At 37.6% G+C, this 27,596-nt stretch overlaps 1 protein-coding gene and 1 non-coding gene across 13 annotated transcripts in view; both read right to left on the reverse strand.

The window, feature by feature from the left end:
* The window catches only part of MAGI2 (membrane associated guanylate kinase, WW and PDZ domain containing 2), a 742,272-nt gene that overhangs the window by 496,816 nt on the left and 217,860 nt on the right, over nucleotides 1-27,596 (reverse strand). For 11 of the 12 annotated variants that reach the window (XM_065049176.1, XM_065049172.1, XM_021300626.2 and 8 more), the window contains exon 2: nucleotides 16,423-16,539. In XM_065049176.1, the coding sequence (XP_064905248.1) occupies nucleotides 16,423-16,539 (117 nt within the window). Of the gene's footprint in view, nucleotides 1-16,422; nucleotides 16,540-17,943; nucleotides 18,174-27,596 lie in introns of those variants that run through there. The other variant, XM_065049170.1, reaches the window with a different exon arrangement.
* On the reverse strand, nucleotides 5,015-5,145 carry LOC135578378 (U6atac minor spliceosomal RNA). The gene has a single exon (XR_010469892.1). It is a non-coding gene; the product is annotated as a U6atac minor spliceosomal RNA (small nuclear RNA).

Here is a 27,596-nt window from a genome sequence, read left to right on the forward strand (position 1 = left end):
GTCACTATGTTCCATTCATCTCTGTGTGTTTTTTTCTAGCACAGATACAGCCATCACCTTGAAAAGGGTAGGACTGTGTTGTTGGCACTGGACACCCCATATTTGCCAAGGAAATTGCTCTTTAAGTGTTCCCATGTTTTCTGTGATCTCTCTTTGGGGTACGAAAGGAGAACTGGGGTATGAAGGGAGACCACAGCACCATAGGGAGTACTGTATAGGTGCACATTTCTCTGCCACATGCTGCAGTTCTGCACAATTCTGTCTGAACGGGGACAGCACACAACTCGCGGGGAACAGAGCAGCTCTGCACAGGGGTGTACATACAAGGTATGAACCAAAACACAGGCCAGGGCATTTTAAATGTTCCTCTCTTTCTCTGTCTAGCAAATTCTCCTCTCTCATCCTCCTCCTCTGTTATGGCACAAAATTAGAAGCAGTTTCTATAAGCATATATTTAAATAATACAATGGAGTACATAACAGGAGAAAAAGATATTTTCAACCTTGTGCCATGATCCTGCAACAGAACAGAACTGCAGAAGAAGGAAGCACTGGAGCACTGCAGAGCCTCCTGGGAATGATTTCTGGAATAATAAGGTTGAGAATCTATTTTCCATAATCACTCATAGTATATAACTATATAACTCTTAAACATTTATTAATCCTTCTGGCCAGCAGCATGAAGTGCATTGTACTTTGTGTTTCATGGACATCGATTTGTTTAAGCTTTAACTTTGGAGGATTGTTAGTGTTGCACAAATCACATCTTTAGAGGTGCTACATGGAGTCACATAACGAAAGAAAATTAAGCTGCTATAAACATCACTGCATTGTCTGGGGAAGTGCTGTGTCATTTTACATGATGCAGAAAGTTAAGGCCTGTAGTAATTCAACAACAGGAACACAGAGAACTAAATTAATTCTCACTTCAATTCAATGAAAGTTCATGATGATATTTCACTTGAGCAGTAAAAACTGCGCTCCAAGTTACGACTGTGCTTCTGTACATTTCATATGTAACTGCTTATGTTCTTACCTGGTAAGTCAAAATCACCCCTCCAGCAAAACTATTTTTTTATTGCTTTCAATGCCTAAGCCAGCATAAGGTGATAGTGTTCTAGCTCCTTTTTAGATCAGTCACAGTGGAACTGAGGAAACAAATGGCGATCACTTCAGAAGAGGCTTCATGAAATGAAACAAAAAGTGTTCTGCCTTTTTCTTTAAGTGAATATACAGCATACCCTGGTTTTAAGGTGATCTTAAGTCTAAAACAATGGTCTGTTTTTATTAAAAAAAAACATGATACTGTAGACAATTTTCATTGTAGCACACAATTCTGAAAATTTATCTTCAGGAGTTATCCATGTGTTCTTCCACCACCCAAAAGGCTTCACAGGCAACTGCCACACGGTCTAATCCTTTGTCATGTACACCTGGGAAGTGGCTCCATGGGAGGATAAGAGGTGCATTTTCAGTTTAGAGCTTACTGTCTCTCCAAAAGCACAATTTTCCTGTTAAAATTCAGCTTTTGTCTAGTCCTTGGTAACTGATTATGAGCACAGACATTTCCAAAGCAGAGTAAAAGACCAGTTACTGTACTTGAAATTGCAGTCCATACTATAACATGCCCTTAAAGATGACAGTAACACTGGCAGCCTCGGGAAGTTCTCTCTCAAGTCAGAAAGATTTCTGCCTTTCTAGGAGAGCACAGTCGGGCCTCTGGCCATAATTCATTTACACGCCCTCAGCAACCCCTCCATGTTTTCAAACTCGGTGAAAAATACCACTAGAAGGTTACAGTGACTAATGAGCTGTAAGGAATTTATGAGGGGAGTTTTGCTTTTTAAAAATAAAAGTGATATACGTGGTACATGAATGTTTAACATCTTTTTGCTGAGCTTTATCCATGACCTTGAAAGGCAATTCTTTAAGGGTTGTTCCTTCAGAACAAAATATTCCAGCCTTATTTCTGGAATTTCAGTTAGAAAGTTTTAAGTTTTGAAGTCGTTATTAGATTCCCTTCTTCTAAAGTTACCAAAACAAGATACATCATCGCCACAGTGTTACGAAAACATTGGTATATGTGCACACTGCTCACTGCATGAAATCCTCATTGAAAAATGACAACGTCACTTCCAAGGTCTCTGCTGAGCTAAAGGACAAAGCTGCACTTCAGCTTCCCCCATGACGTGTCTGCATTTCAGGCCACTCCACTGTCTGATGAACAAAAACTGCCATGTGGAAGACGCAAAGAAATTTGTTTTTATAACTAACCTTTCTACTTCATCTTTTCCATTTTCCTTTATGCTCATCTGCTTTTAAGGTTCCTTCCTTTGTAGAATAGATAACTTATATGTGTAACCTCTTTTTTAAAAAAAAAAAACAAAAAACAAAACAAAAAAAACCAACCAACCCTTTAATCTTTATTCAGAATTCTCTTTTATGATGCTAATGGAGGATTATACAAGAACTAACATTTTCTTATGTTTATTATTGTTGCCCAAGACTTCCACATTTAATAAAAGAGAGACAATATAATTGCATCTTGCAGAAGCCTCCTCTTTTCTTTTACAATCTACTGCCTTTTTTCAGAACTTTTAAAAGAATTTCAATAAAATAGGAACTACTTAATGGAAATAAATTCTTATAAGCATAAAGCTTGGATATTTTCCTCAACTTAGTAGGCAGAAATAAAAGCTCTTAGAAACACTGGACTTCATACATATTCTGGAAAAAATGGAGGCTAGTGGAAGCATGAAGCATGGTCACCACTGAATCCCTCAGACAGCTGGGCTTTGCTTCCACTTCTTTTTTTCCAGTTCAGAATCAGCAGCTCTGATCCAGACCAGAAATAATCTTTCATCTTACTCAGAAGAGTCTGAAAAATAAAAATCCCTACAAAAGCCCACCAGACACATCAAGAGTTGGGAGATGCAAATTGAGGATAATGACAGGAAAGAACAGGAGTAATTAAATGCTCTCTTTTTGTGAAGATGATGAAAGGAAGGATTTTCTCCAAAATTCATCGCTCTCTTCCAGGACATGGCATTATAAAGTACAAAACCAGAATGAAAACTATTATCCGACAGCTTTAAAATCCAGATTACTAAATTGTTTCTGGCTCTAATTGCCATGTTTCTGAGTCAGTACAATTTTAACTGTGTATTTAAATAGTGGTGAGTTGGTGCCCAAATCTTGATACAAGTACAGATGCATTTGCACTGCAGAGAAAAGTGACTGATTACCTCACAGTAAGTTTTGAAGCACTGCAGGAAATTATCATTATTTCTGAAGTACACAAAGATAAACTAAAGATTAAATAGTATCTGTTATAGCTAACCTCATTTTATGTGATGCACAGAGCTAAAAATACACAACAAATCCTGCCCCATAGCCTTTGGTAATCAATGGGGAACTCTGTTAATACATCATGTATTTCTTGAATGAAACCCTGAAGAGCAGAATGACTCACTACTCAGCTGTACATTTCACCATCTCCTCCGAGGACTTAGAAGGAAAGAAGCAAAAGATGGAAATATAACAGCAGCCTGAATTTATTCTATCTTTGAGAAGGTCGCTGCACTAGATTACCCAGAAGACATAAACCTCGAGGGGTACTTGGGAAAGAGCCTTGCTTATTGTATGGACTAGACTTCACAAAGTTTCATCATCACTTAAGCATTAGGTTGGATGTAAGCTGCTTTCTCCAGCCTGTGTAAAACCTACAGCCTCAAGTCATAATTTCCTCACCCTGCCCAGTTGCTGGAGACTTGGAGTCAAACACCACCTGCCCGTTGAGCAGGGTCAGCCAGGGTTTAGTAATATGGAGTCAAAAACACGGGGTGTTTCTTCTCTCCACCAGCAGTTTTTTCAAACAAAAACAATGATTTCTACCGTGCTTTGTACGGTACCTGATAAACATCTAGAAAACATACTCCTCGGGAGACCCAAATATTTGCCTTAATAGACTCAATCTTGACCTGAGCCAGGACATTCACATGCCTGCCCAGACCAATGTTAGAGCTGCTAAAGTACTTGTAATGATGAAAACTTAAGCAACTAAGAATTTTCTCTCTTTGTAAAGTTAGACAGCAAATGAACATGGATTTTAATAACCACAGATCTAGAAAAACCAAAAGTCTAGGAAGCTACTTATGTCCCTTTGTGGTTCTAACCCTGAGGTCCTGTATATTGCTATGGAAATACAAAGTCACTGAAGTACAAATAAGAATGATGGCTTTAGGCATGTATCACAGTTTTCGACATACAAGCAACTACCTCCTATTTCATTTTCTTCAGACACATGAAAACCTGGCACCATAAGCTACATATACTACACAAGTAATGTTTTAGCTGCAACAATACTAGCTTCTTCACAGCAGTATTCTGGTAGTGTTGGCCACTAAGCGCATTTGGTGTGCTAACTCAGACACCACTGAAGAATTTGAATGCTTTTAACCTATTTTTAATCTACTCTATGTCCTGGCTTTGGCTGGGATAGAGTTAATTTTCCTCCTAGTAGCTGGTATAGTGCTATTTGGATTTAGTATGAGAAGAATGTTGATAATAAACCGATACTTTGCTTCTAAGCAATGTTTATACCAAGTAAAGGACTTTTCAGCCAGCAGGCTGGAGATGCAAAGAAGCTGGGAGGGAACACAGCCAGGACAGCTGACCCCAACTGGCCAAAAGGATATTCCATACCATACCGTGTCTTGCTCAGTATATAAACTAAGGAAAAGTTAGTTGGGGGATTGCTACTTGGGAACTGGCTGGGTATCAGTTGATGGGGATGAGCAATTGCATCACTTGTTTTATATATTATTTTTTTACTATTATTATTATTGTCCCTTTCTGTCTTATTAAACTGTCTTTATGTTAGCCTATGAGCTTTACCTTTTTTCTGATTCTCTGTCCCATCGCACTGTGGGAGGTGCGATGTGAGTGAACAGCTACGTGTGGTGTTCACTGCCTGCCAGGTTAAACCACAACTGCCCTTTTGGCACCAACATAGGGCAAAAACGTGGTCAGATGCCATGAAGTAGGTGGCAGTGCCTTAGTTGCATGTGTGTTGTACTGGCCACTGGGGCCTCTTCCACCCTTATGAAGGGGAGTGCGAACCTTTTCTCCTTCTTTCACACAACATGTATATGGTTAAGGCTGCAAAATACCAGCTATTAGGAAGAAAATTAACTCTATTCCAGCTAAAAACACCTCTCAAATTTCAGTAGTGTATTTGCATCTTCTTCTTTAATCAAATATTGTATTTTTTGCCTCAAGTTCAAAAATATTTTTGATTTTTTAGATTTATATCTGAAAAATGTAATCACAAGCCATATTATTCTAAGTTATTCTGATTAGATAACACTATGAGATGAAATTAACATACAAAATGTAGTCTTCTGCTTTACACTTCTTAAATCATACAAAGGTATTCATAACAAGAAAAAAATTATTAGGTATTGGTATTGACAACATATATACACACGGGTTTAACGAGGAATGATAAAATGTGCATTCCACAAACCTGGCATAACCAGGTATGTTCCAATTAGTGCAAGATTAATTCTTTGCCAAAAGCTGTAAAATAACTGGAGAAGCCTCATTCTGCCCATAATGCTTTAGGGTACCTGCACTCATACACGTGAAATGGTTTTGCCACCTTTTGCATATAAATTGTTTGTATTTAGACATGAAAAACAGAAACAAAGTATGCAGCCAGCTGGGCCTCATCAGCTGCAATTGAGCAAAGCATGGGGCAACCAGGAGAAGCTGCACAATGTTGGCAGACTGAGGGGCTTTGCACCAAATTGTGCTAGCTTCTGTATATTGCAACTATTAGCAAAAAATGTCAACTGTATAATAGCACTGTACAGGGATGCGTTCCTGATACCCTCTTTTTGTCCCAATCGCTCCCTCTGTCAGGACTAAAGAAGGAAAGCCTTTGTATTACATGAGACTGCCCCAAATAGATTTACAGAGGATTTGCAGGGATAGAATGAAAAGGCAGTAGCCCAGCTCTTCACTGCATGTGGTATTCAAAATGGTGAAGAGCTGCTGCACCATAAGTGCAAACCCAGTCAGGAAACGCAGGCAGTGCTGACAATCTTCCACAAGCAAACAGAACCTGGGCAGGCTCAGAATCACTCATTACTTGATGTATTTTAGTGGAAGACAATGCAGAAAAATCTCCAAAGGAAAAAGTATTGTGGTTTTGCGTGTGTGTGATTGTGTGTGTGTTTTTTTTTTGTTTTTGCCAAATAACTATTTTGATGCCATCGTAGTTTATGTTTTCCAGTGAACTAAGGTCATTAAGTGATAGGCTATTCTCTGGATTCTAAAAGCTCTTGGAGAAGGAGCACAGTGCCATGTGCATTTGCCAATTAAATTAAATATCCTGTGAAACGAATGAATCATAGCAGGACAGAGCCCTACTGCCTGATTCCTGACACACCTCTGATGAAACTTGCCAGGCAGGGCTCCACAATGGCTTCTGCAGAAAACAACAGACAAATAAACAAACAAAACAAAACTAAAATACTATTCTATTTTTTTTTTTTAAATGAGGTAGGGTGTTTTCAATTTAAAACATTGTGTCATTAGCTAAAGGCCACTAGTACACAGGCAGAGACTGCACTAGTCAGCAGTCTGGCCTGAATTTTACTCTTTACTACCTATAAAGTGACCCACTATTTTATTGAAAAATGTGAAAATATCTTACTGATATATCATGTGTACTACTGATTACTTTCCACTAAAATAAAAAAAAAAAAAAGTTGAGAAGATAATTACACATGTAATTTATTATTGTAAAATCCAATATTAAAAAAATCTAATTTCTAACTGGAAAGCATATTTTTTTTCTAGAGCCTTTTATATATGTTCATAGCAACCTTCTAAAATTTAAAGACAAGAATTTAAAGCTGAAATTTTACCACTGTTCTGCTTTGAAATCCAGATTGCTGCTTTCATTTGAAATACTATCTCGAACCTCTGCTTTATTATAATTTGTATTAAACCCAAGTATATTTCTGCCATCTCCACAGTAAGAACATTTCCTTATTCAGAATCATTGAAATAAATTTGACAGAATGATTTGAATAATCCATATTAGATTGATAGCTAGTCAAGAGATTGAGGTGTTAATAACAGTAATACATTGGAAAAAAGAAAGTGCATTAGGTATAATAAAAACCTGGAGACACAGGAGAAATATCAAGTTGTGGCAAAGTGTCATGGGACAAAAGGAAAGGACAGTGGTACTCACAGGATAAAGGGAAATTAAAAGGAGAGGACTTGAAGAAAATAGCTTTTCCCCGCAACAGTTTCCACCATTAAATTATAAATTAACCTCACCCCTACTGGGGAAACCAAAGCTTTATTCACTCTTCAGATGTTAAATAGCACCTCTTTAATCTTCATTCTCTATTTGTTTTCCTCAAAAAGATTTATTCCAACCAGGACAGTTTTGACTCTAAAACACGGTGCCACTAGAGGTACTTGTCCATTGACCCTGACTTACCACACACACAAGGTTTGAAATCCTTTTTTCATAAGATCCAGAAAAGGTGCAGGCATAACGAAAATCTCAAAGCTTGAAAAAAAGCTTTAAAGTAGTCTCAGTTGTATAATCTCATTAATGCAACATAGACATGACATTTCGAAAGGAAGGTAGCAGTGGCACAGTGTGTGGTGTCCAGAGAAACTAGTGAGGACCTGGGCTCCAGCTGGTGTGAGGAAGCTTCCAAACTGCAGGTGCACTTCAGAGATATAGATGTGACCAAGTTCATTATTTAGTGAACCTGAACTTGACCAGCTGCTTAACAGTTCAAACAAATTTTCTTAATATGCACCAGATGATCTACTCTCAAGGATGTCCATGCTCATTACCACTGATTTGCTTTTGTTGTGATTGCAAACAAAAGTCTCAGAAGAGAAAACCAAAAGAAGCACATCCTGCCAAAACTGATAGTGGATCTTATTGCTCAATGATGCAAATATGGATTTAATAGCTTAATTTGGGAATCCAATTCTGAATATCGATTATTTTACACAACCCTTTTTCTTTTGTTGCTATTGTTCTGAATTTCTAATAGCTGCTGTTGATGCTCGATGTTCACCGCTCAGTTGTTCTTCTGATGCAAATCACCAAGTTAAGTCAAGATTAACCACTGTCTCTGACAGTTTATCTTCAACACACTGAGAGAAGCCAGAAAGGGTTAAAAAAATAAAAAGGCTTTAAAATGATACTTTAAAAAGACAACAAATCCAAAGGCCATCCAAAGACATTAAAAACTCCAAAATGAAAAAGCGTTTTGAGGCAACTTCAGTCTAAGCAGTTCTGATGTTCTCAGGTGAATGGCATTGCCCACGCTTTATCATAAAACTTGTTCAACCTGGCATGCACTTCTGCCTTCATGTAAAGTACCTCAGGTTCTCTCAAGAAAAAAAAAAAAACAAAAACCAACAATTCTTTACCTATTTGACTTTAGATGAAGACTGAACTCATCTAGAGGATATCTTTTAAATTATTTTAATATCAAGAAAGCAATTAAAGAAGATCATATAATAAATAAAAAATGGTTCATAAACCATAGAAATGTTTATGTTCAACAATGCTGCAACTTCAATTAATCATATTTGTAATTTTCGTAATTTCAAAGATAGTTTTGTTATTTCAGGAAAAAGGTCAATAGTACATCTAAGACCTTCAGGCTGGAAAAGCCAACTGTCATAGGAAGATACAGTCTCTACCCAAAACTTCAAGCTGCTTTGGGCAAGTCAAGAGCTATGACTTTTACTTGTAAAATAAGTCAATTATGGCCTCTTCTATTATTTGCTGTGCTTGTTCTGCAGAGACAAGGTACTTTATCAGATTTATGCTATTGCCCCTCTAGTTTCCTGCTGGTTCTCAAGTGATCAATCAGATTAGTGCTATAAAGAAAATTCACTTAAAACTGCCACTATCCTTTATCCTTTTGGGATCATGTGAATTAGAGAACTCTTCTGCAACACTAGAAAGCCACCTCAAAGTTTAAAGCAGAATGGGTCAATTCTTGGGGGCAATCAGCACAAATACTGTAACTAAACTTCTCAGCTGGCATCACGCATGTGTTATATCACATATATGTAATTACAGACAGATATAATTAGCAACCTAAACTGCTTGTCAGATATGTTAGTCTTTAAATCACATGCCAGTTAACATCACTTAAGGAAGATATATAATATTTTTTGGGGGGAAAAATGCTTTAAAAGAAAGTCAGGTTTGCAATTTCAGAACTTTTTCCTGCTTTTTTTTTTTCACTGGAAAAACTTCTAGTGACTTCAGTGGTATTATATCAACTCTCCAGCTGGCAGTGCATCAGATTACGTGTTATATTGGCACTGTAGTATAAAAAAATGACTGATTTAGGATGACTTGTTTTTGAAAATGGGAAATAAAAACACAGTGTTTAAGGGAGCAGAAAAGAAGGAACGAAGGAGTGGAAAGAATGGGAGTAGGGGGCAGAGCTGGCAGTCTCACTTTCTTACAGATGTGATCTGGGTGCAAGGACCTCAGAGAAGCACAAGCTGTTGTGACTGTACAGTCAATCAAATCACCCTAATGTCTTCCCACAATCTTTTATGGGACATTCCAGCTGTAATGTCATAACAGGTAAACAACTACTGCTCTTTATTTTGTTACACCTCACTTCATACTACAGTTATACCACATCACATACTTCCCATCTCCCCTTCGTCTTGAACAGCATTTAATTTTTTTGAATACTTCCTATTTTAAGCTATTTAAAACAGATGTATTAGTCACTGAATAAGATGAGAGCTGATTTCTTCAATATGTACAGCTGTAAAATTTCTGAGAAAAGCTGACAGAAATTGTGTGTTCTCTCTCATCACTAACAACCAGAACAGTATTTTCTATCATCAGCCTTGCTAGTAGCAGACAAAGTTTCGGCATCTTTTTACCCTAGATCTCAATTAAGATAAAATCATAATTCACTTTGATAAATATAATAAGTCGGAATTGGGTTTTACTTGGTTGTCTTTTCTCTGAAGGAGAGGCAGCGCGATGCTGACTGTAACCTTGAGCACCCTGCTCTGAAACAGACAACCCATAAAATCACACAGAAAAGTCAATGTAAAGATGCATAAGCCAATCTCTTTTAACCAGACATTGCTAAGGTCTTCAGAGAAACAGGTCAGTGTACCGTCTGCATTTCTAGGATGTCATTAGGAACACTACATGTAGCAGTGGAAAATAAAGCAAGGACTGTGGGCACCAGTTTAACCACTAGTCCACCTCTTGCAAGTCAACTCAGGCACTCTTTGTGCTCTGGGCTTATTTGTCAGCTGTTCTTTGCCTCTTCTATTTAGGCTGTCAGTTGTTTGAAGCAGTGACCTCATCTGCTGATACATGTGGCTGTGCTGCATACAGCACAGTGGGGCCCTCATCTCAGGTAATTACCTGATTTGGTTTAATTTTGTGTGAGATATAAAAAAGGCTGAATACACTTGCCAATGGTTCTGCTTTAAATACACCTTAGAGGTGTGCTTCCTTAGATACACAACAACAAGAACCTTTCCCTAGAGCTCTGCGTTGCTCTATTCTGAGCCATAAAAGCAAAGTCTACGTAATAACTCACACTTGTCTGAAAGAATAAAGTAGTCATTAAAGTTAGGTACTGTTATTTCCAGTGATGCAGACATTTCTCGGTGGCACAGTGTGCTAAGCACAGGTTATTTTATCCTAAGAATAGTTCCAAACAACATCAAACTGGCAGATCTGTTAACTGACAATATCTGGACTTTCTAATTTGTTTCTTTTAAGAACAAAGCTGTGCACTGAATTTCCACCCTTGAAATATACTTTCGACACAAACAATAGAAAAATATATGAAACCACTGGCAAGTCCGTTGCATACATGCCCCTTTGAATGGTCTTGGATATATACTTTTTAGAAGAGAAAAATGTATTTTACAAATTAAATTTGAAAGGCCTCATTTTTGTCCAAATATAGATTAGTCAAGTATATCTCGTATCCTTGTTCAGAGCAGCAGAACTCCACACACAGAGCTTCTAAGTGGGATGTATCCTCAGCCACTTTACCCCTCTTACCCACTTGACTTCTGCCACCCTTTCCTCACCTTTACATTCAGAAATGTCAGATGAAAAACTGGACATGTAATTGAGATTTCTTTCAGTATTTATTCAATTTGTCACTTCTTTGTTACAGTGATTAATATAAAATGTATTAGAACTAATACAAACTACTGTTTTATGATAATACCTATTAGCTCTGACCCCAGGGAGGAGGCAAAGGAGAGGAAAACCCCATCATAACTCAGTATATACACACCCTTACTTCTTCTCCTTGGTACCCATGAAGAAAAATAGGAATGACATGGTCTCCTAATATAATACACCTTTCTGCCAGAGGGAGAGACCCTGATTGTTTTGGAGACAGAGATTTCCCCAGGTCTGAAAGTGTGAACTCCCCTAAGGCTGTGTCCTCACCACCCTAAAGTGAGTCCAGGAAATAAAAGAAAAAAAAAAATAAAAACAAACAAACAAATTTAAAACCAAAACAAAACCAAACCAACAAACCCAAAACCAAAAACAACCAAAAAAACCAACACTGCATACACTGCATACTTTGTATGACGTAAGGCTTTAGCAGACAGAACTGCAGCATGTGGGTTAAATATTTTTATACATAGACCAGATTATACTAGAATGGAACAAAACTATGTTTGAAAATGAAGGTCTTATTTAAAGTCACCCAAAATGACCCAAGAATCTAACTATTCACAGAGATGGATAAAAATAAGAAATTGCAGCAAAAGATGTTATTAAACACTCATAGGTTTCATATCTGCAGTTCAATGTGTTACCTACATTCACCTAACACAGAGCAATCATAACATCAATAGGAAAATTAGGAAAAAGAAGGAACTATTATCACCATATCGAATGTGGGGAACTACAGCACACAATTACTATATTTCTTGCCTGTGGCCACTCAAAAATAGCATGTGGCTGAGTCACAAGCTGAAACTTTTTTGCCTGTGTTGCTGAAAAATGTCTTAAATAAACCATCCTGCCTCCAAGACTTGTGAGTTAATTGTAGCACTGCATTATCCAGTGCAATAAGCCTGAGCCACACACCCAGTCCTCTCCATTCTTTCATCATTGTTTTTCTAAATGCAAACACTAGGTAGAAAACTTCCTCACCTCATCGACTTTCTTTTTTTCCCCCCTCTCTCTTTCTTTTTAATTTTTTATAATTACTTCACATTATCACTTCTGACACGTGACCAGTGTAAATCAGTGCAGCATGACAGAGTAATTCGCCTGAGCTACTGTCGATGTGAGATTATGTCCTGGAGGATATCAATGGGAATCTCTTCAAATTCATAAACGTTTTTTCACTTTTGTGAATGAGCTTGTCATTGTTTTACTTTTTCCAGTGCTCTTTTACCAGAATGTCTTCCACCATCATTTCACATTCCCTGAAGCATACAGACTATATTTTCAACTACAGCTCCACTGTTTTGCCAGCTCTTAACGAAATAGAATTTGCAGTTTCTTGGAAGGACATATCACAGGAGACAGGTCTGACCATGACTGTCACTACCAAAACTACTTTCCTGTCATGTACTCTCCCCAAGGTTTTATTCTTTGATGACACAAAATTAGAGCTCTCTCTTCTTGCATTAGTGAGGACTAGAAAGCTGGTTGCCCACATGGCAACTGTAGTTTGCTGACAGCACTACCAAGCACAAGGTGTAACACAACTAATTTACTGTTTGCCCAAAGCATTCCCAGTCCTAGATGTACTTCTGGCCTTTGTCTAGATCCCTGCACTTGGACAGGAAGTGTCAGATACTGCTCACCTGTATTTAACAACTACCACTTCTTGTCATGGCTATTTTTCTGTGTTATAGGACAACCTCAATGGTCAGTGCCTCTAAATAACTTCAGGAATAAGTTTGGGGTATGAAAACTATGCTAAAAACCCACAAAACAGAAAAAGGGGAAGAAAATACACGAGAGAGTATATTTCAAAATATTTATCATCTGTATTACTTTTGGTTTCCCAACACCAGAATTTCAGTTCTCCTGTTTGCATTAAAACAAGACCTGTGCCCTGATAGAAGACCACTGCCCAGTCTTCCTTCTAAAGAGAGTGTATTTTCCTTTATATTACTTGCAATACTATATATTTTAAAAAGTTTTGGTTGCTTGACCTTGTTGGTTGAAAGCTTTATTGCTTCTCTAACTCAGCTTCAAATTAACAGAATTTTTTTCATTTTCTTGCTTATGTATCGGCTTCATTACTGCTGTCACACAGCTCTGGGGACAGAGCTAGTTAACGGCTGCATCTCAACTGCTGCAAATACAATCACATGTTCTGCCCTGGGATATATGCGTGTAATTCCTGTTGACAATGCAGTGAAAATCAATTTCATATGGCACTAAGAATTGCAACCACTTCTGGAAGGCAGCATTTGACTTTTAGGGTTACACGGTCATTTTTAATTTGGTAGAAAATGCCACGGCTTTATTAAAAATAAAGAAATGCAAGGATCACAAACACAGTGAATTCATCCCATCCACAGGGGCCTCAGTTTCCAAGGGCAGTACATATCCATGTAATGCATTTTTTGACCACCCATCCTTTCGTGCACACAGGGTAAAATATAATGTACAATTCAAATTCTTATTGAATAAATACCGGTTTACCTGTTCTAAGTGGATTTGGCTTATCCTGATTTAGAACAGGCATGGATTTAGTTCTCTGCTGCCTAATTTCACAGAGAATACTCACTCATCTCACATAAGTAAAAGATGTTTTAGTCTGACGTGCAAGGTTGAGAAACCACAGCACTGCCAGGGCTGTCAGTCCATACAACAAGCAAAGAACACTAAAAACTCAAGGTCAAGGACTCTTGTAAACATCCTGCCAGTTTCACTGGCAATTAAACCTCTATAACCGAGGAAAGACTGTAGGTGCATTTTTAAAGAGAAGAGGTTGACACCTATTTTTCAACTTTTTGTTTTTCCTTATGTTATAACCTTGTCTTTGGAAATACAGGGTACATGGCCTGCAGTTGGCTTTCGCTCTCTATTTTTCTGCACAGGAATTTGACCAAATTGAGTGCTGCTTCTGCTGTGTCGGCACCTGTTGCAAAATTTGTAATAAGTACATGGTTAGTCTGTAGTCATTAAATGACCTTGAGGGCGATGGCATAGGCAGTTAAATATTACTTTTGCATACTAAAGAAATCTCCCTACCAGTTGTAAATTACACTGCCCAAAGTAGGAATTTTTGAATACCAGCACCCTTTACAAGTTTTCAGGATTCAAAAATTTCCTAAGTTACTTGAAAAAAAACCAAACAAACAGTTGATAACATTTTCCCTCCTAAACATGAATGCTGGAGACAGAATAAAATTGCATTAAAAAATATTTACCTCAATTATGATTGAGGGGAAATCTCAGTTACAATCTATGTGATGGTGTCTTTTTCTTTTACCTGATTATGGAAACTTCTTTAGCTAACCACATATCACTCTGCCTGCATTTGCTAATTTCTTTATTTTAAAAAAACACATTTCAGGAAGGCTACTTGCATAGGATTTTCAAGAAAATTTCAAAGAAAATGTGCCACACAGGCACTATTTTTTTTTCTACCACCACTATTGAAAAAGAGTCTTCTGGACCATGAAGGAACATGCCTACTTACCTAGCAATTCAGCAGCCGTCGTCTGCAGCACTATACTATTTTTGAAAATCTGATTCTTACTTAGCAAAAGATGCCCAATATGTAATACAAAATCAGTCTAAGAATCTAACCACAGAAATGGATAAGTCACAGCAGAAATGAATAGCAACGGTAAGTGTTTCTAGGTTCCAAATTGTGGTCTTTGTGGTTGTAGTGCTACCTTTTGAACGATAGATTTGCTTCTGTGAGTACTGTATTTCACTTGACAAATGAGAACACTTTATTATTGCCTTAATTAAAACCAAAACAAACCCCAAAACTACTCATCATGCCCATATCACCAACAGACAGAATCTGTTACACAAGTGCAGTAGTTGCAATATTGTTGGGTTTTCCTTCTTTTTAATCTGGATCTGCGACATTAATAAGCATGTGCTGGGGCTATAATAAGTAAACTCTTATGCTAGTGACCCTCCCAGACATCCTAAAAAGTGGGATTTAATCTCAAAATATATTTGTACTTGCATCTGAACTTCAGCTGTGATGTTTCTCAGCACCTTCAGACAAACCTAATTCATCATAAATCTCACACAGACGTAAAGGTTTCTGTTTTCTGCATGCAGGTAATAATTATTTTTTTTTTCTCCAATTTCATTTCTAACTAGGGACAAATTGAACTCCTGAAATTAAGACTTAATATTTATCTTCAGCTTCCAAAAGAGAAGATAAATGCTTGAGTACCTTCTTTTTGGTGGAGCTTTTTGAAGTTCCATTCTTTAATGTAAAGAAAGAAAATCATACACAACAACACAGGCTTCAAAGAGCACCCACTCATTACCATAGAAATAGCACAGTCACTCAGTGCACCTTCCTCTGACTATAGTTCCAGTGTCAAGACTGCAAGTTCAAAGGTGCAGTTTTTTTGCCAAAAAAAAAAAAAAGACCTACTTTTTGTCTACTAAGCTATTATTTTGTGAGGGAAGAATAATGGAACTTCAGTCCAATTTAAATGACACATTGTCTGTCAGCCAAGTAGATCCGTTCTGAACAGCATGCCCCTGATGGCTGGATATGGCTTACAAACTCGGCTTAATTTCATGCCTACTGCAGAAATAGGTGAATAATGTCAATAGCTACAAAAATTATTTTAAAAGTTTCAGAATACTTCAGATATAGATACCATTGACTCATGCAGCAACAAAAGACAACATATGCAAGACAATACAAACTTTCATTGCCATGCCTGCTGTACCTAAACAACACTTCCTAGTTTACTTTTTTTTTGGTTGCCCTATTGTATTCTAAATCCCATGGTATTATTATGTAAAGTATAATACGAGGCAGATCAAGCTCTCTCTGTTGGGCATTAATTTAACCAGCCCAGAAACATGCTTTTTTCTTCATATTTGTGCTTTCTAAGACTGCAGAAGAAAAAGATTATTATTCTGGAGCCACAGCTGATGAGAACTGCAACTTTGAAAACACCATTCGTGTTCAGAAATTAGTTCGGCATCAGATAGTTTAGTTCCTTAACAATAACTTAGAAGACATGAACCAAGCCACTGATTTATTTACAGAAAGACTGTTTCATCCACAGTCCACCTCTTCACACCTTGCATATTGCCTCAGCAGTATTAATTCAGACAGTGTGTTGCCAGTAAGAAAACAGATTTGCTCATCTCCATCCTACTCACATGGCACTGTGCGGAGGTAGAGATTGTCTCTTATGATCTGCTGGAGCTCATGGTCTACTGAACCTTTCTGGAACCGTAAATTGAGGTAGTGACGAAGGTCCTTATCAACAATGCCTCCTGTCAAGGAAAAGACAAATGAAAGCGTGATTTAAAAATATATTGCTTTGACGGAAGCAATGAATCACTTGTAAAGTCTCAGTGGCTCATTTTACTTCATTTTTCTCTCACAACAGATGACAGAAGCACAAGGAGATTTCTGGTTAAGGCATGCAGTTGATATAATATTACTTAGTATTGATAACTGTAAAGACTAAAACCAGCTAATGACAACTAACTGGCTAAATCTGTACAGTTCAGGAAATACATACAGGATTACACACAGAGGTGTCATTTTTTTTCTGCACAAAACTGCAACATCTTGCTGGTGTATCACTACCAACATGTGTAACTAAATAATACATTATTGGGTTATTATGTTCCCTGTGATCTTGTACCAATTTTCCACCTGCTTATTAAACCAAGGAATCATAGTTCAAAACATCTCTGTAATGTTTGGTGATTTCAGTCCAAGTATGATCAGAATAAAAGGCAGCAATACTTAATGATAATATAGATACGATATAGGCTTTCATGTTATTTATTTCTAACAGCACTGAGATCTGGAAAAGACGTTATATGAAACAAGGGTATGTATTTTATTTCCACCACTGATAAGAGTCATTAGTAACACAACATCTGAGCATAAGATTGCAATGTGGAAAACAAATGAGCTAGAAAAACCTGTATTTGCCACTTTTAATATAATTTTAGGACAAGACAACTTAAAGTACTGTTTAGTCACTGACTGGTGTATCATGTTCCACCATTAAATGCATACCTATAAATCTAATCCGACATGATTAATCAGCATTTCCCGATATAGTTCCTCTCTATTTCTTTTAACCTGGAGTATGGATCACTTTTATAATTATGGAAAAAAAGTCTATAAATAACTGCATTTCTTCCTTCTCTGAAATTATGACATAAGAAAAATATAGAAAATCATTACTACACTGAGTTCTGACATATGTTCCTGAGATGAAAAATTGCAAGCAGATAGATCCCTAACTTGTTGCTTCCTACATTCAACCTTAAAACATTTTTTCAAATGGCATTTGCTATTGAACCCTCTGCCAAAAGTCTTATTGACTTGGACTATATAAAGATTTTCCCGTAAAAAAGAACAAGTAACATTCCTACCTCATTATTTGAAAGGCACTGCAGAGCACAAATGGATATAAATTACAATATAGTTCCTCTTACAGCTATTCCTATTTATCTGCCAATTACAAATACATAATCTTATTATTGCTGCTCTTTGTCAATAGCTTCAAAACCTTTTGTTTCAGGTTTATAAAAAGCTTATAAATATTTCCTGCCATCTTTAGCAAAAGGCAAACAGCAGACTTTCATAATCAGAAGAAAAAGAAAATACAAAAACAAAACAAAAAGCCCCAATTTATAACAGACACAAAGAAATACCTGTGTGCCCAGTTCCCAGAGGCTGAGAACTTCCATCCAGATTGCTGTTATTCCAGGATTCCAGCTAAGCCACTTAGTCTATGACTTGGGTACCACTAACCCTGTTTCTAGTGATGGGCTCAGTCTGCAGACCAGACCATCCTTAATCCTGCTAATTTCTGATGAGATTTCGGCGGAGGTGAGGGCTAGATAGGGCTGCAGAGAGCCGCTCTGCTCCTGATCAGAATCAGCTGTCCTTTCTGATAGGCTGCAGAGAGTAAAGGTCCTGCAGCTCTTGCTCTTCTCTCTCTAATATACAGAACATGCCCAGTGATGCAGATGCTTTCTGGCAGTCTGAGGAAATGCCAGCTCGAGAACAACAGCTGTAGCCTGCCCACTGACATAAACCTGAATCATTCAACTTCTGACATAAGTAAGTTTAGGAACCTACACAGATTTCTGACCCTCAAAGAGCATTTTTTATTTACAGCCTTTTGCTTCAAACACAGCCATTTACTTCACCATGTGTTAACGAATGCACTAAAACCTCCCAAGCACTTCATAAAAAGAGTCACCTGATATTTTTGGCAAACTGCATATTCCAGACTGGAGTATAAAAATGTATATTCACATGAGGAGATACCCACAGCTTTGTGTTTGTTAGATAGAGATTCAAAAGCCAAAGTTTGTAAAAGAAATAAAACCTGTACATGGTGCAGAGGAAAAAACATGTCAGCCTTCAAGCACAAGGGAAAAATGTGATTTTTTCTTAAGATATGAGTATATACTGTAAGATTAGCAAAGTCTATTTTAAAGAGCAGTCAGATGAACTAAAGACAGCACATGTACAACTGACAAATTTCCCTCTTCGAAAGTCATTCTGTTTCCTGACCTGACATTTTTCAGTTCTTTGGGCATAAGCTATATTTTTTTTTTAATCCACTATAACAATGAATTTTACACCCTGGAAAGTGTAAAAAATAAAATAGTTCAGGAGTCCGGAAGGGCAGATGCAATATTTTCAATTCATCCTTCCAATTGCCATTCTTCTGCTTTTCTCCCCTAAAAAGCTTTTGTCATTTTACCTGATGTTTGTCAAAAGCGTACTTGACACCAGACGTGCTTTCCAGGTATTTATAGTGCCTGGGCTTTTGAGCAGCCTGAGACTTTTAAAGTACAAGCAGAACAAAATCTTGAGTGTGCTAGTATGGTGCCATAAGACTTTTTCCAAGAGACTGTAGTGATTTGAAGGTATGTAAACCAGCCTTGATATAGCAGCAGCGAATTATATCTTGAGTTACAGACTATATAAATCAAGAATAACATGAGTAATAATAACAGGACTATGTCCTCCAAAAGGCTGAAATAAGAGATAGAAATTAGTAACATTTTTTTTTACTTTGGAGGGAAAAAAGAAACTTAGTGACATTGTCAGCAAGTTCATAGAAAGAGTAGCAATCAGAGATTGTTTTTACAGGCAGTAACAACACTCCACTATTTAGTGGTCCCATCCAACCCAGTTAGACAAGTGTCCGGTACCCACGACTGATTTGGTTTCTATAAAATACAACTTCCCATTATTTTCTCTTTTTGCAGTACAGTGAAAGCCACAGAGATGTTGAAAAATTCCTGACATGAACCTAATCCCCTAGTTCTCTATCATTCCCAGTCAGCCCGCAGTGTAGGACCTTGGGATGATGCTCAGGGGCCGCCTGGTACCACCAACCCCGCCGAGGCCGCACGTGGCTCCCGAGGAGGAGCTTGGAGAGAAGGAGCTCACAGAGGCCACGTCCCACTCGCTGTGCACGTGAAAGGAAGAGCTGGTGTGTGTCAGGGGTATTACACAGCGCGATCTTTACAAACCCAACCCAGAGACCATCGTTAAAGCGGTTCTTTGGCCGCTGCCGCAGGAGGAGGCCGACAGCTGCGCGATGGAGCGTGCACTGGCTTGCGGCCATGCAGGGCTTCTTTTTTTATTTCTTTTTCCTGGCTTTAGGCCTATACTCTGTTTCAGTTTCATTTCACTCCAATGAATCCCATTGCTTTGCTAGCTGGGAAATATAGGACATGTATTAAACACTTCCAGTAACGATCTCTTGCATAATGTATGTCTGTTTTAGGTACAGCTACCAATCATGATGGGAAACTCATAACCGTGACTAAATTTGATTCCAGAGATTATAAAATTAGATACACTTGGTTGAACTAAAAAATGCTCTGTTTGCATGTTTTACTTATGAATCTAATGAGGAAAGTCTATATTTTTTCAGTGTTTTAATACATTTCTGTCAGGCTTCCTTCCCTTCTTAAAATCTAGTAGCAAAGTCCAATCAGAAAAGAAATACAGTAAGAACAAATATACACAGGGGTAGTGAATAGTTTGTAGCTCATTAAAAGATTCAAAACTGAAAAAGATAATTGCTATTTCTGAAAATATGACAGGAATAAAGGTTTATAATTTTCCCTACACACTCAATATTGTAACTTTTGTTTAAAGCTTCCCATTTGGTAACACACTGATGCTGCAGCTGGAGTCTACTCTTGTATTTTATTTTTCAGTGAAGGACTTGTAAACATGATCATCCCTCTGCTTTTCCCACAATGTCAGCTCTAAATAATTTATTTCTTACTGAACCTGGTTTGGTTAATTATTCGTTTTTTAAGAGTAAAATCAATTTCATCACAGTCAATAAAAAATGTCTTAGATATTTTATTTGCTGTGATTAATATTTAAAAGATTTCAGGTTCTCTGGGTTCTATAAGTACTCCTAGTTAGAAATATCTATGAGCAAGCAAGATTCTTACATCTAGATTTGCATTTGTACATGACCTGTGTCTGAGGAAAATAAAGGAAATATCTCAGGATCTGTACCTTCTTAAAGCAGAAAAGCTCATAAACTTTTAGTACAAACTACCTCCTGTCTTCCACTGTGCTACTTGAATCAATCCGTGTCTCCCCTTGTTTTCAACAAGCTCTCACTTCTGACTGTAATTATAAAACATATATTTGGCCAAGTCAAATGCGTTTGCTGAACAGGCTTTCATCAGCTTCAGTAGGACTATTCCACTGGAGAGTTTTACCCCAAATATTTACTCAGGTGCTACCTGGAGCTTCATATTAATACTATGCTATGCTTCCATGGATATCTGACAATACCTCTAGTTTCTTCTGCACCTCTTCAGTGGAAGACATGCAATGTGGTGCAGGTGAGACCAACCTGTCTTTCATCATTCACAGATGATCTAAATGACCTTTCAATCAGCAGCCTAAATGACAGCCTGAGTTCTTTAACCTAGATATCAGGAAGGTCTGATTTATTAGTCCTTTTCTCTACTGATCAGATAAAAAAAGTATTTTGGCCGTGAAAGCGGCTCCAAGATTTTGTGTGTGTGTGTTACTCTCTCCGGAATATAAGTAAATCATAGCCATCATAAATACAAAGCTGTGTACATGGTTTAATTGCTCATTTCTGAATATTTTTAAATGGTCCTGTAAGAATTCAGGATACCCAAAATTATCACATACAACCTTCCCCAGTCATCCACATCAGTTTGTGACACCATGCCCAGTCACCTACAAAAATCTCTATGATTTTTTCATTCCAGTGTATATGACCTAGCCAGAGGTGACTCACAATTTACTCCTCCAGTCCTGTTCTCCTGACCCACACAGCTCCAGGCTGGTGCATGCACAAAAACCAACAACACAAGCTTGAGCAGCAGTGAGGGACTGGTGCTATCGAAAGAGAGCCCATGTCAGCCAGGGCTCCAAGAGACTCCCGCCAACACACACTTCTAACTGTGAGCTCCATAAAGCAATTGAAAAGATTTTAAACATAAAATAATATTAAAACTGCCACATCCTTTATTTTCTCAATGTTTCTTTTCCCAGAGGGTCCTCTCAGGAGAAGCGCATCAGACTTTTTTCTTTTTCCACAAGTCCAGTGATATTTTATTGTGATAAACTTAAAAAAAAAAACCTTGAGAAAACACTCATCAAAGAGGAATTGAGTATTATAGTTACACATATTAATTGCTAGTGTTAGAAGTGCAAACAATACTTTTTAAACAAATGATGTCTTATCTTAGTACTTGATTAATAAAGATGTAATGCATTTAACATTTCTGAACCAGTATGAGATTATGTGTTTTAACAATTTATTTAACTAGCAAGAGTAACCAAAAAATAACTTTAAAGATAGAATATGAAAATTCCCAGTAATATCAATATTGGTTGGATTTTAAAAGGATTCATTATGAAAATACAGCCTGCAGCTAAGCCTATTATATAAGGGAAATTATTCTCAACAAACCTATGTAGTGCTCAGAGGACTATAAAGATGAAGGCTGGCATTTCTCTAATCATTGTATATTGTGCATATTGAACCCTGGAAGTTCCTCCAGGTTTCCACGTAAAATATGTAATCACTGTTACAGTAGTCTGAAAACAGTGCAACAAAACATTGCAACAAAGCAAGTATTACATTCCAGTCATCAGCTGAAGATTACAGATCTTATCTCCCTAGATTAAACTCTGTGGGTCTTCTTTGAACTTCTGCCTATCTTCTGGCACTACCTTCAGCCAAGTCTGCCATCAGACTTATCTGCAAAGTCTCAAACCATCAGGGTTGAGCTATCATCTCTGTGGAATGTGTGATAAGATAAAGTGTGATGGAGAACCAAGAGGGAATTGTGCAAGAAAAGTAGAGTCCTCAGGAAGAAAATTAATTTATTCCATACTTGAGACTACTAAAATGAATCCTATTTTGTGGTCCTTTACTGGAGACCTAAACACATTTCAATAGTAAAGGCTTTGGAAATATGTACACCTTGTACATGCGACATATGATGAAAAATATTTTAAGGTTTAGTTTGTTCACAGTGAAATTACCTACTCTTTTATAGCCTAGTATTTTGTAGTTTTTTCTTTTCTCTTTGTGTATGGATTAGATTACTAATCTTTTCGCTTATTGTGTCTTTTATATTATATCTCATACACATGTATGTTGTATTTCTCACACACACACTTCCATCCTTAGATATATCCTTCAATTTCTCCCCCCTAGCATTTTAATATCAAAGCTGTAAAATGCAGGAGTGTAGGGCTTACAGGATAAATTGCACAAGGATAGCAGTATATACAGACTATAGACTGTATTAAAAACCAAACAAAACCAACAAAATCTAGCCAAGCAACAAATAATTATCCCCATGATGAGCATCCATATTTGGATGTTGTCTCAGTGCAAATATGTAATTCCATAATCTCTGTGGGTGATGTCTTTCACCTGCTCTCCTCAGACCAGGAGACAGTCCGAGGCTTGTACACTCTTTGATCTTCAGAGTGGACAACCTGGGTTACATCTGCCCTTGTGGCACCTTCTACTGGGGCAGTCTGAGGAAGGACCAGATCAACAGGACACTCTGCAGCAGCAGCAAGGGGAGACCAGCAGCACTGGGGGTAGACTGATCCTTGGAGTAAAGTGAAATCATATAATGACCTGGATTTATTTTTCTTAGTTTTGTGGCTAACCTTAATCCTCTGTTTGAAATATAAGACCCAAGTGTGCACTCTGCCGGAAGCAAAAATGTGGTTTGTAATGATATAGGAGACTGTATCAGCAGGAGACTCAGCTGAGCCAAACACATCTGCGTGTTGTCTCAGATTACTGAACTTCAGCTCTCATTGAAGCAGTAGATCTCCAGCCCTCGTGGCTGCAGAAAGAGCCTTCCATCGTGAAGCCAGTTACAGCACATTCTAGAGTCCACTGGCAGCGTCAACATGGACTTTGAGACAGCCGCCCCTAGGTCAGCCTCAGAGAACTGCCATTTAACAGGTAAAACCATTTTGTAGCTCTGTTATTTAGAGGTACTTTGCTTTGTTCTCTTCAGTTAATTGACTGCCAAGCACAGATGTTGTAGTTTCTCGGAAATACCATGATTTAATTGGCTGGTAAAAAAATAAAAAAAAAGCCAAGCTGTACTTCATGTGACAGAGAGGGCACTTTGCTTTCAGAACACTAAGGTTTTATTTGGTGTTCTAGTTAGAAGGTGTATAAATAAAGCAAAAATGATATTCAAATACTGCTGCTGCACCTACACAAAGGCTGTCTGGAAATGAATTGCCTTTTATTCTAGTTTGGAAACTCACTAAAGTAACATTTCCTAATTATGAAGGAGAGCTGTTTGTAGGTGCCTCCTGTAAATCATTGATTTGACTGATAACTTACAAATAAACATTAATGTTTGCTACTCAGATATTTAAAAGATTGTAATTGTTCCTAAAATATTTACTGCAAGCAAAATAATTACCTTTATGGATGCTTTTGACAAACACTAAATTGTAAGGTATTATATGTTTACTTACCAAGTGAGAATGTCAAAAGTGACACTCTATAAAGGGTGAGTGTCACGAGGATGGAGCCAGGCTCTTCTTGGTGACAACCAATGATAGGACAAGGGGTAATGGGTTCAAACTATAACACAAGAGGTTCCATTTAAATTTGATAAGAAACTTCTTCTCAGTGAGGGTGACAGACACTGGAACAGGCTGCCCAGGGGGGTTGTGGAGTCTCCTACTCTGGAGACATTCAAACCCCGCCTGGACACCTTCCTGTGTAACCTCATCTGGGTGTTCCTGCTCCAGCAGGGGGATTGGACTGGATGAGCTTTCGAGGTCCCTTCCAATCCCTGACATTCTGTGATTCTGTGACTCAGCCTGCGCAGTCATATAGAGCTCAGCCACATCTGCAAGGACACATTTGTTCTCTTGAGACTTAAACATATTTACAAAATGCCTACTTCAAATACTGCCTGGCATTTGGATGCTCCCACTCATAGAATTCTCCTTTTGTTTGGATAAAGAGCACCACAACAGAGCTTAAAACTTGCTAAGGCCACTGTTTGTTATGTGACCTACCTGCCAGATACAGCTCCCAAAGGAAACGATGGAAAGGTCCCAACTGACCTCAACAAGAACAGTTCAAAAAGGGAGATCAACCACCTTATTGGTATTCTTCTAAAGACAAAACTTCTTTGAAAATTGATGGCACATAATGCTGAAAACTCATAGAATAAGCTTATACGAGGGATTGACTGTAGCATAGTAAAAACATTTGAACAGAACTAATAAGGCTTGTTTTAGCTTCAGAAAAACCCCACATTTTTATTGCTATTTGGGCTGGATATATTGCCAGGAAGCTGTTTTGAATTCTAGGAAAATCCATATCAGCCACAAATGTCCAATAGGAAAGTTAACCAAGGGGGAAAAAAAAGTCATAAAGATGTCAGAATTTTATGTTTTAATCAAAATATAGCAGAATATTTATTCATGTATATACTCGGGAAAAAAAATATCATGTTTCTCTCTGTGTGCCGCTTACTGACATGCTCATTAGAAAAAAACACACTTACAAATTGACTTCTGTGGAAAAGCTCAAATGCAGCATTAATCTCTGATTCACAGTAATGGTGATAATGTGGGACTCATTCATTCTGGCTGGGTACAAATTATGTCTCTTTGCGTCAGTTTAATTCTCTCTGCTGTGAGTCACCCAACACCAAAACTCTGCAACCTCTCTTGGGGTCATATGGCAGAGCAGCAACCTTAGTGCCCAGAATACCTGCAACAAGGGCATGTTCAGACAGTATTCATCAGGAACCAACCATATGCATCTCAGTTGTACCCAAACCCATCCCTCATCTCCAAATCTGGAGCCTCCATGGTCCTCCATGGGCTCCCCTCCAGGCTGTGCTGAGGGCTACATAGACAAATTGCTGGTCTTCAAGAAGAATCTGTTAAGAGTTTTATAACTGAAACAAAAGTAGAAGTTACAAGAGTATATTCAGAATTGTCTTACTGTGGACAAATATTCTGCTACTGTTCTGTTTAACACTCCTTTTTTCTTTGAATGCAGCAATGTGACTGTTCATCTACTAGGGACACAAATGTTCCTTTTCTCTAATGCTCTTTTAGTTTTATCTTCTTTGTGGAAGACAAACGTGATGAAAGTTTGAGGTTTGACAAGTGTTTGAATAAAATATGAAAGACTGGATTGGAATAGTGGCATAGTTTTACCAGACTTGAATTATTTGAAAGGTATTCTACTTAAATCATAGCTGCACAATTTTAATTGCTTGAGATAGAGACTTATTTTCCTTACTTCTGGAAGTAATATTGCCATATTATAATAATAGGCTGTGAATTCTGTGCTGACATTTTGTAAGAAGAGAGAGATTAATCTGGGTAAAAAGAAATCCCAGTAACACACAATTTATGAGGGAAGTGAGCTCACAGAGACTGCCATTGTATGAGTTCTAATAATAGTTACAAACAAGATTTAAGTTGCTATCTGAATCATGGGAGCCCAGTTTTTTAGTTTTTACAGCATCTCAGTCTGCACCCATAATGTACCATGAAAAATCACTACCATAATACATTACTTCCTGGCTTTCTAATAGCTTATTGCATAAATAACAGAACACGATTTTGCAGATTTTATACTCATGAAACTTACCAAGTGCAAACTCATCTTGCAAAAGATAAACTGCACTTTGAAAGCAGAGGTCACAAAACTGTTGCTGATGTCTGAGACTGAATGGCAAATATGTTTTAAAATGCATATCCTTCACCCAAAAGACTATTTTCCTGAATCAAGTGTCATGGCATTCCTATCAAGTCAAAGCAAGAGTAAAACACTAAGAAAAATCAGAGTGAGATGTGTTTTACAGCCATTTCTCAGTAATGGGAAATTAAGGCAACATAAAATATGCCAATAAGCCTGAGGTTGAGAAGCTGTCTCCCAGCTTGATACACAATGCAGTATTCAGAACACTTAACTGACACGGTCCCCTCTGTTTCTCCTCTGTGTGATGTGCCTTTCAGCTTGAAGTCACAGTGATACCACCTCCCAGCTACCACACAAGTTAAACAGGGTTGTGTTCAGTCAGTAACTGAGCAGAGAATTCCTCAGCATGTGAAACCAAAATGAAGTCACGGTGGAGATTGAGGAAGTGATGCTCTTCCTTCTGAGCCAAGAGAGGGCGAGTGCCTCAGCATGTTGAGGCCACAGGACCAGTGGATGCATTGTATAGTCCTTGCAGGACAGTGTCGGAGTGGAGTGAAAGTTGCAATGCTAATTGAACAGGTCATTATCAGGCTTAAAAATAAATGAATGAAGAAATAATTCGACTAGCAGTGGACATAATATTTAGAGCTTTACAAAAAGACTGACACTGTTAATCCCCCAAGAAGTATAGCCAACATATTTCTAAGGCTATATATTATTCCCGTTTTCATTTTGCGAATTAGAGCCTTTCACCAAAAAGTGGTTTTCTTTCCCTGTCTGAGGGGTCCATTCTCTCTAAGGCACCAGGATGGTTAAATGCTTCATAGGTAATTACTACTAGGAAAAAAAAAATAAACAAATAACAAACTCTTAATTAATTGATTAAAAGTATATAAAAAGTTGGAAATAGTTCACAATTTCAGTATAAAAGTAGTTTTTTAAAAAGCTAGATATAACTAGAAAAATCTATTAAAAAGTAAGCATTTACTGTTTAAAATGTCTACATAATAAGGCATAAGTAATCCTATTCTCTTTCTTGAAGACATTTAAAGGTTCACCATTCTTTGTTTATGCAGTCTTATAAACCGATTCATAACCTTACAAGAA

This window comes from Columba livia, chromosome 1, assembly GCF_036013475.1.
Source record: "Columba livia isolate bColLiv1 breed racing homer chromosome 1, bColLiv1.pat.W.v2, whole genome shotgun sequence".
Taxonomy (NCBI): domain Eukaryota; kingdom Metazoa; phylum Chordata; class Aves; order Columbiformes; family Columbidae; genus Columba; species Columba livia.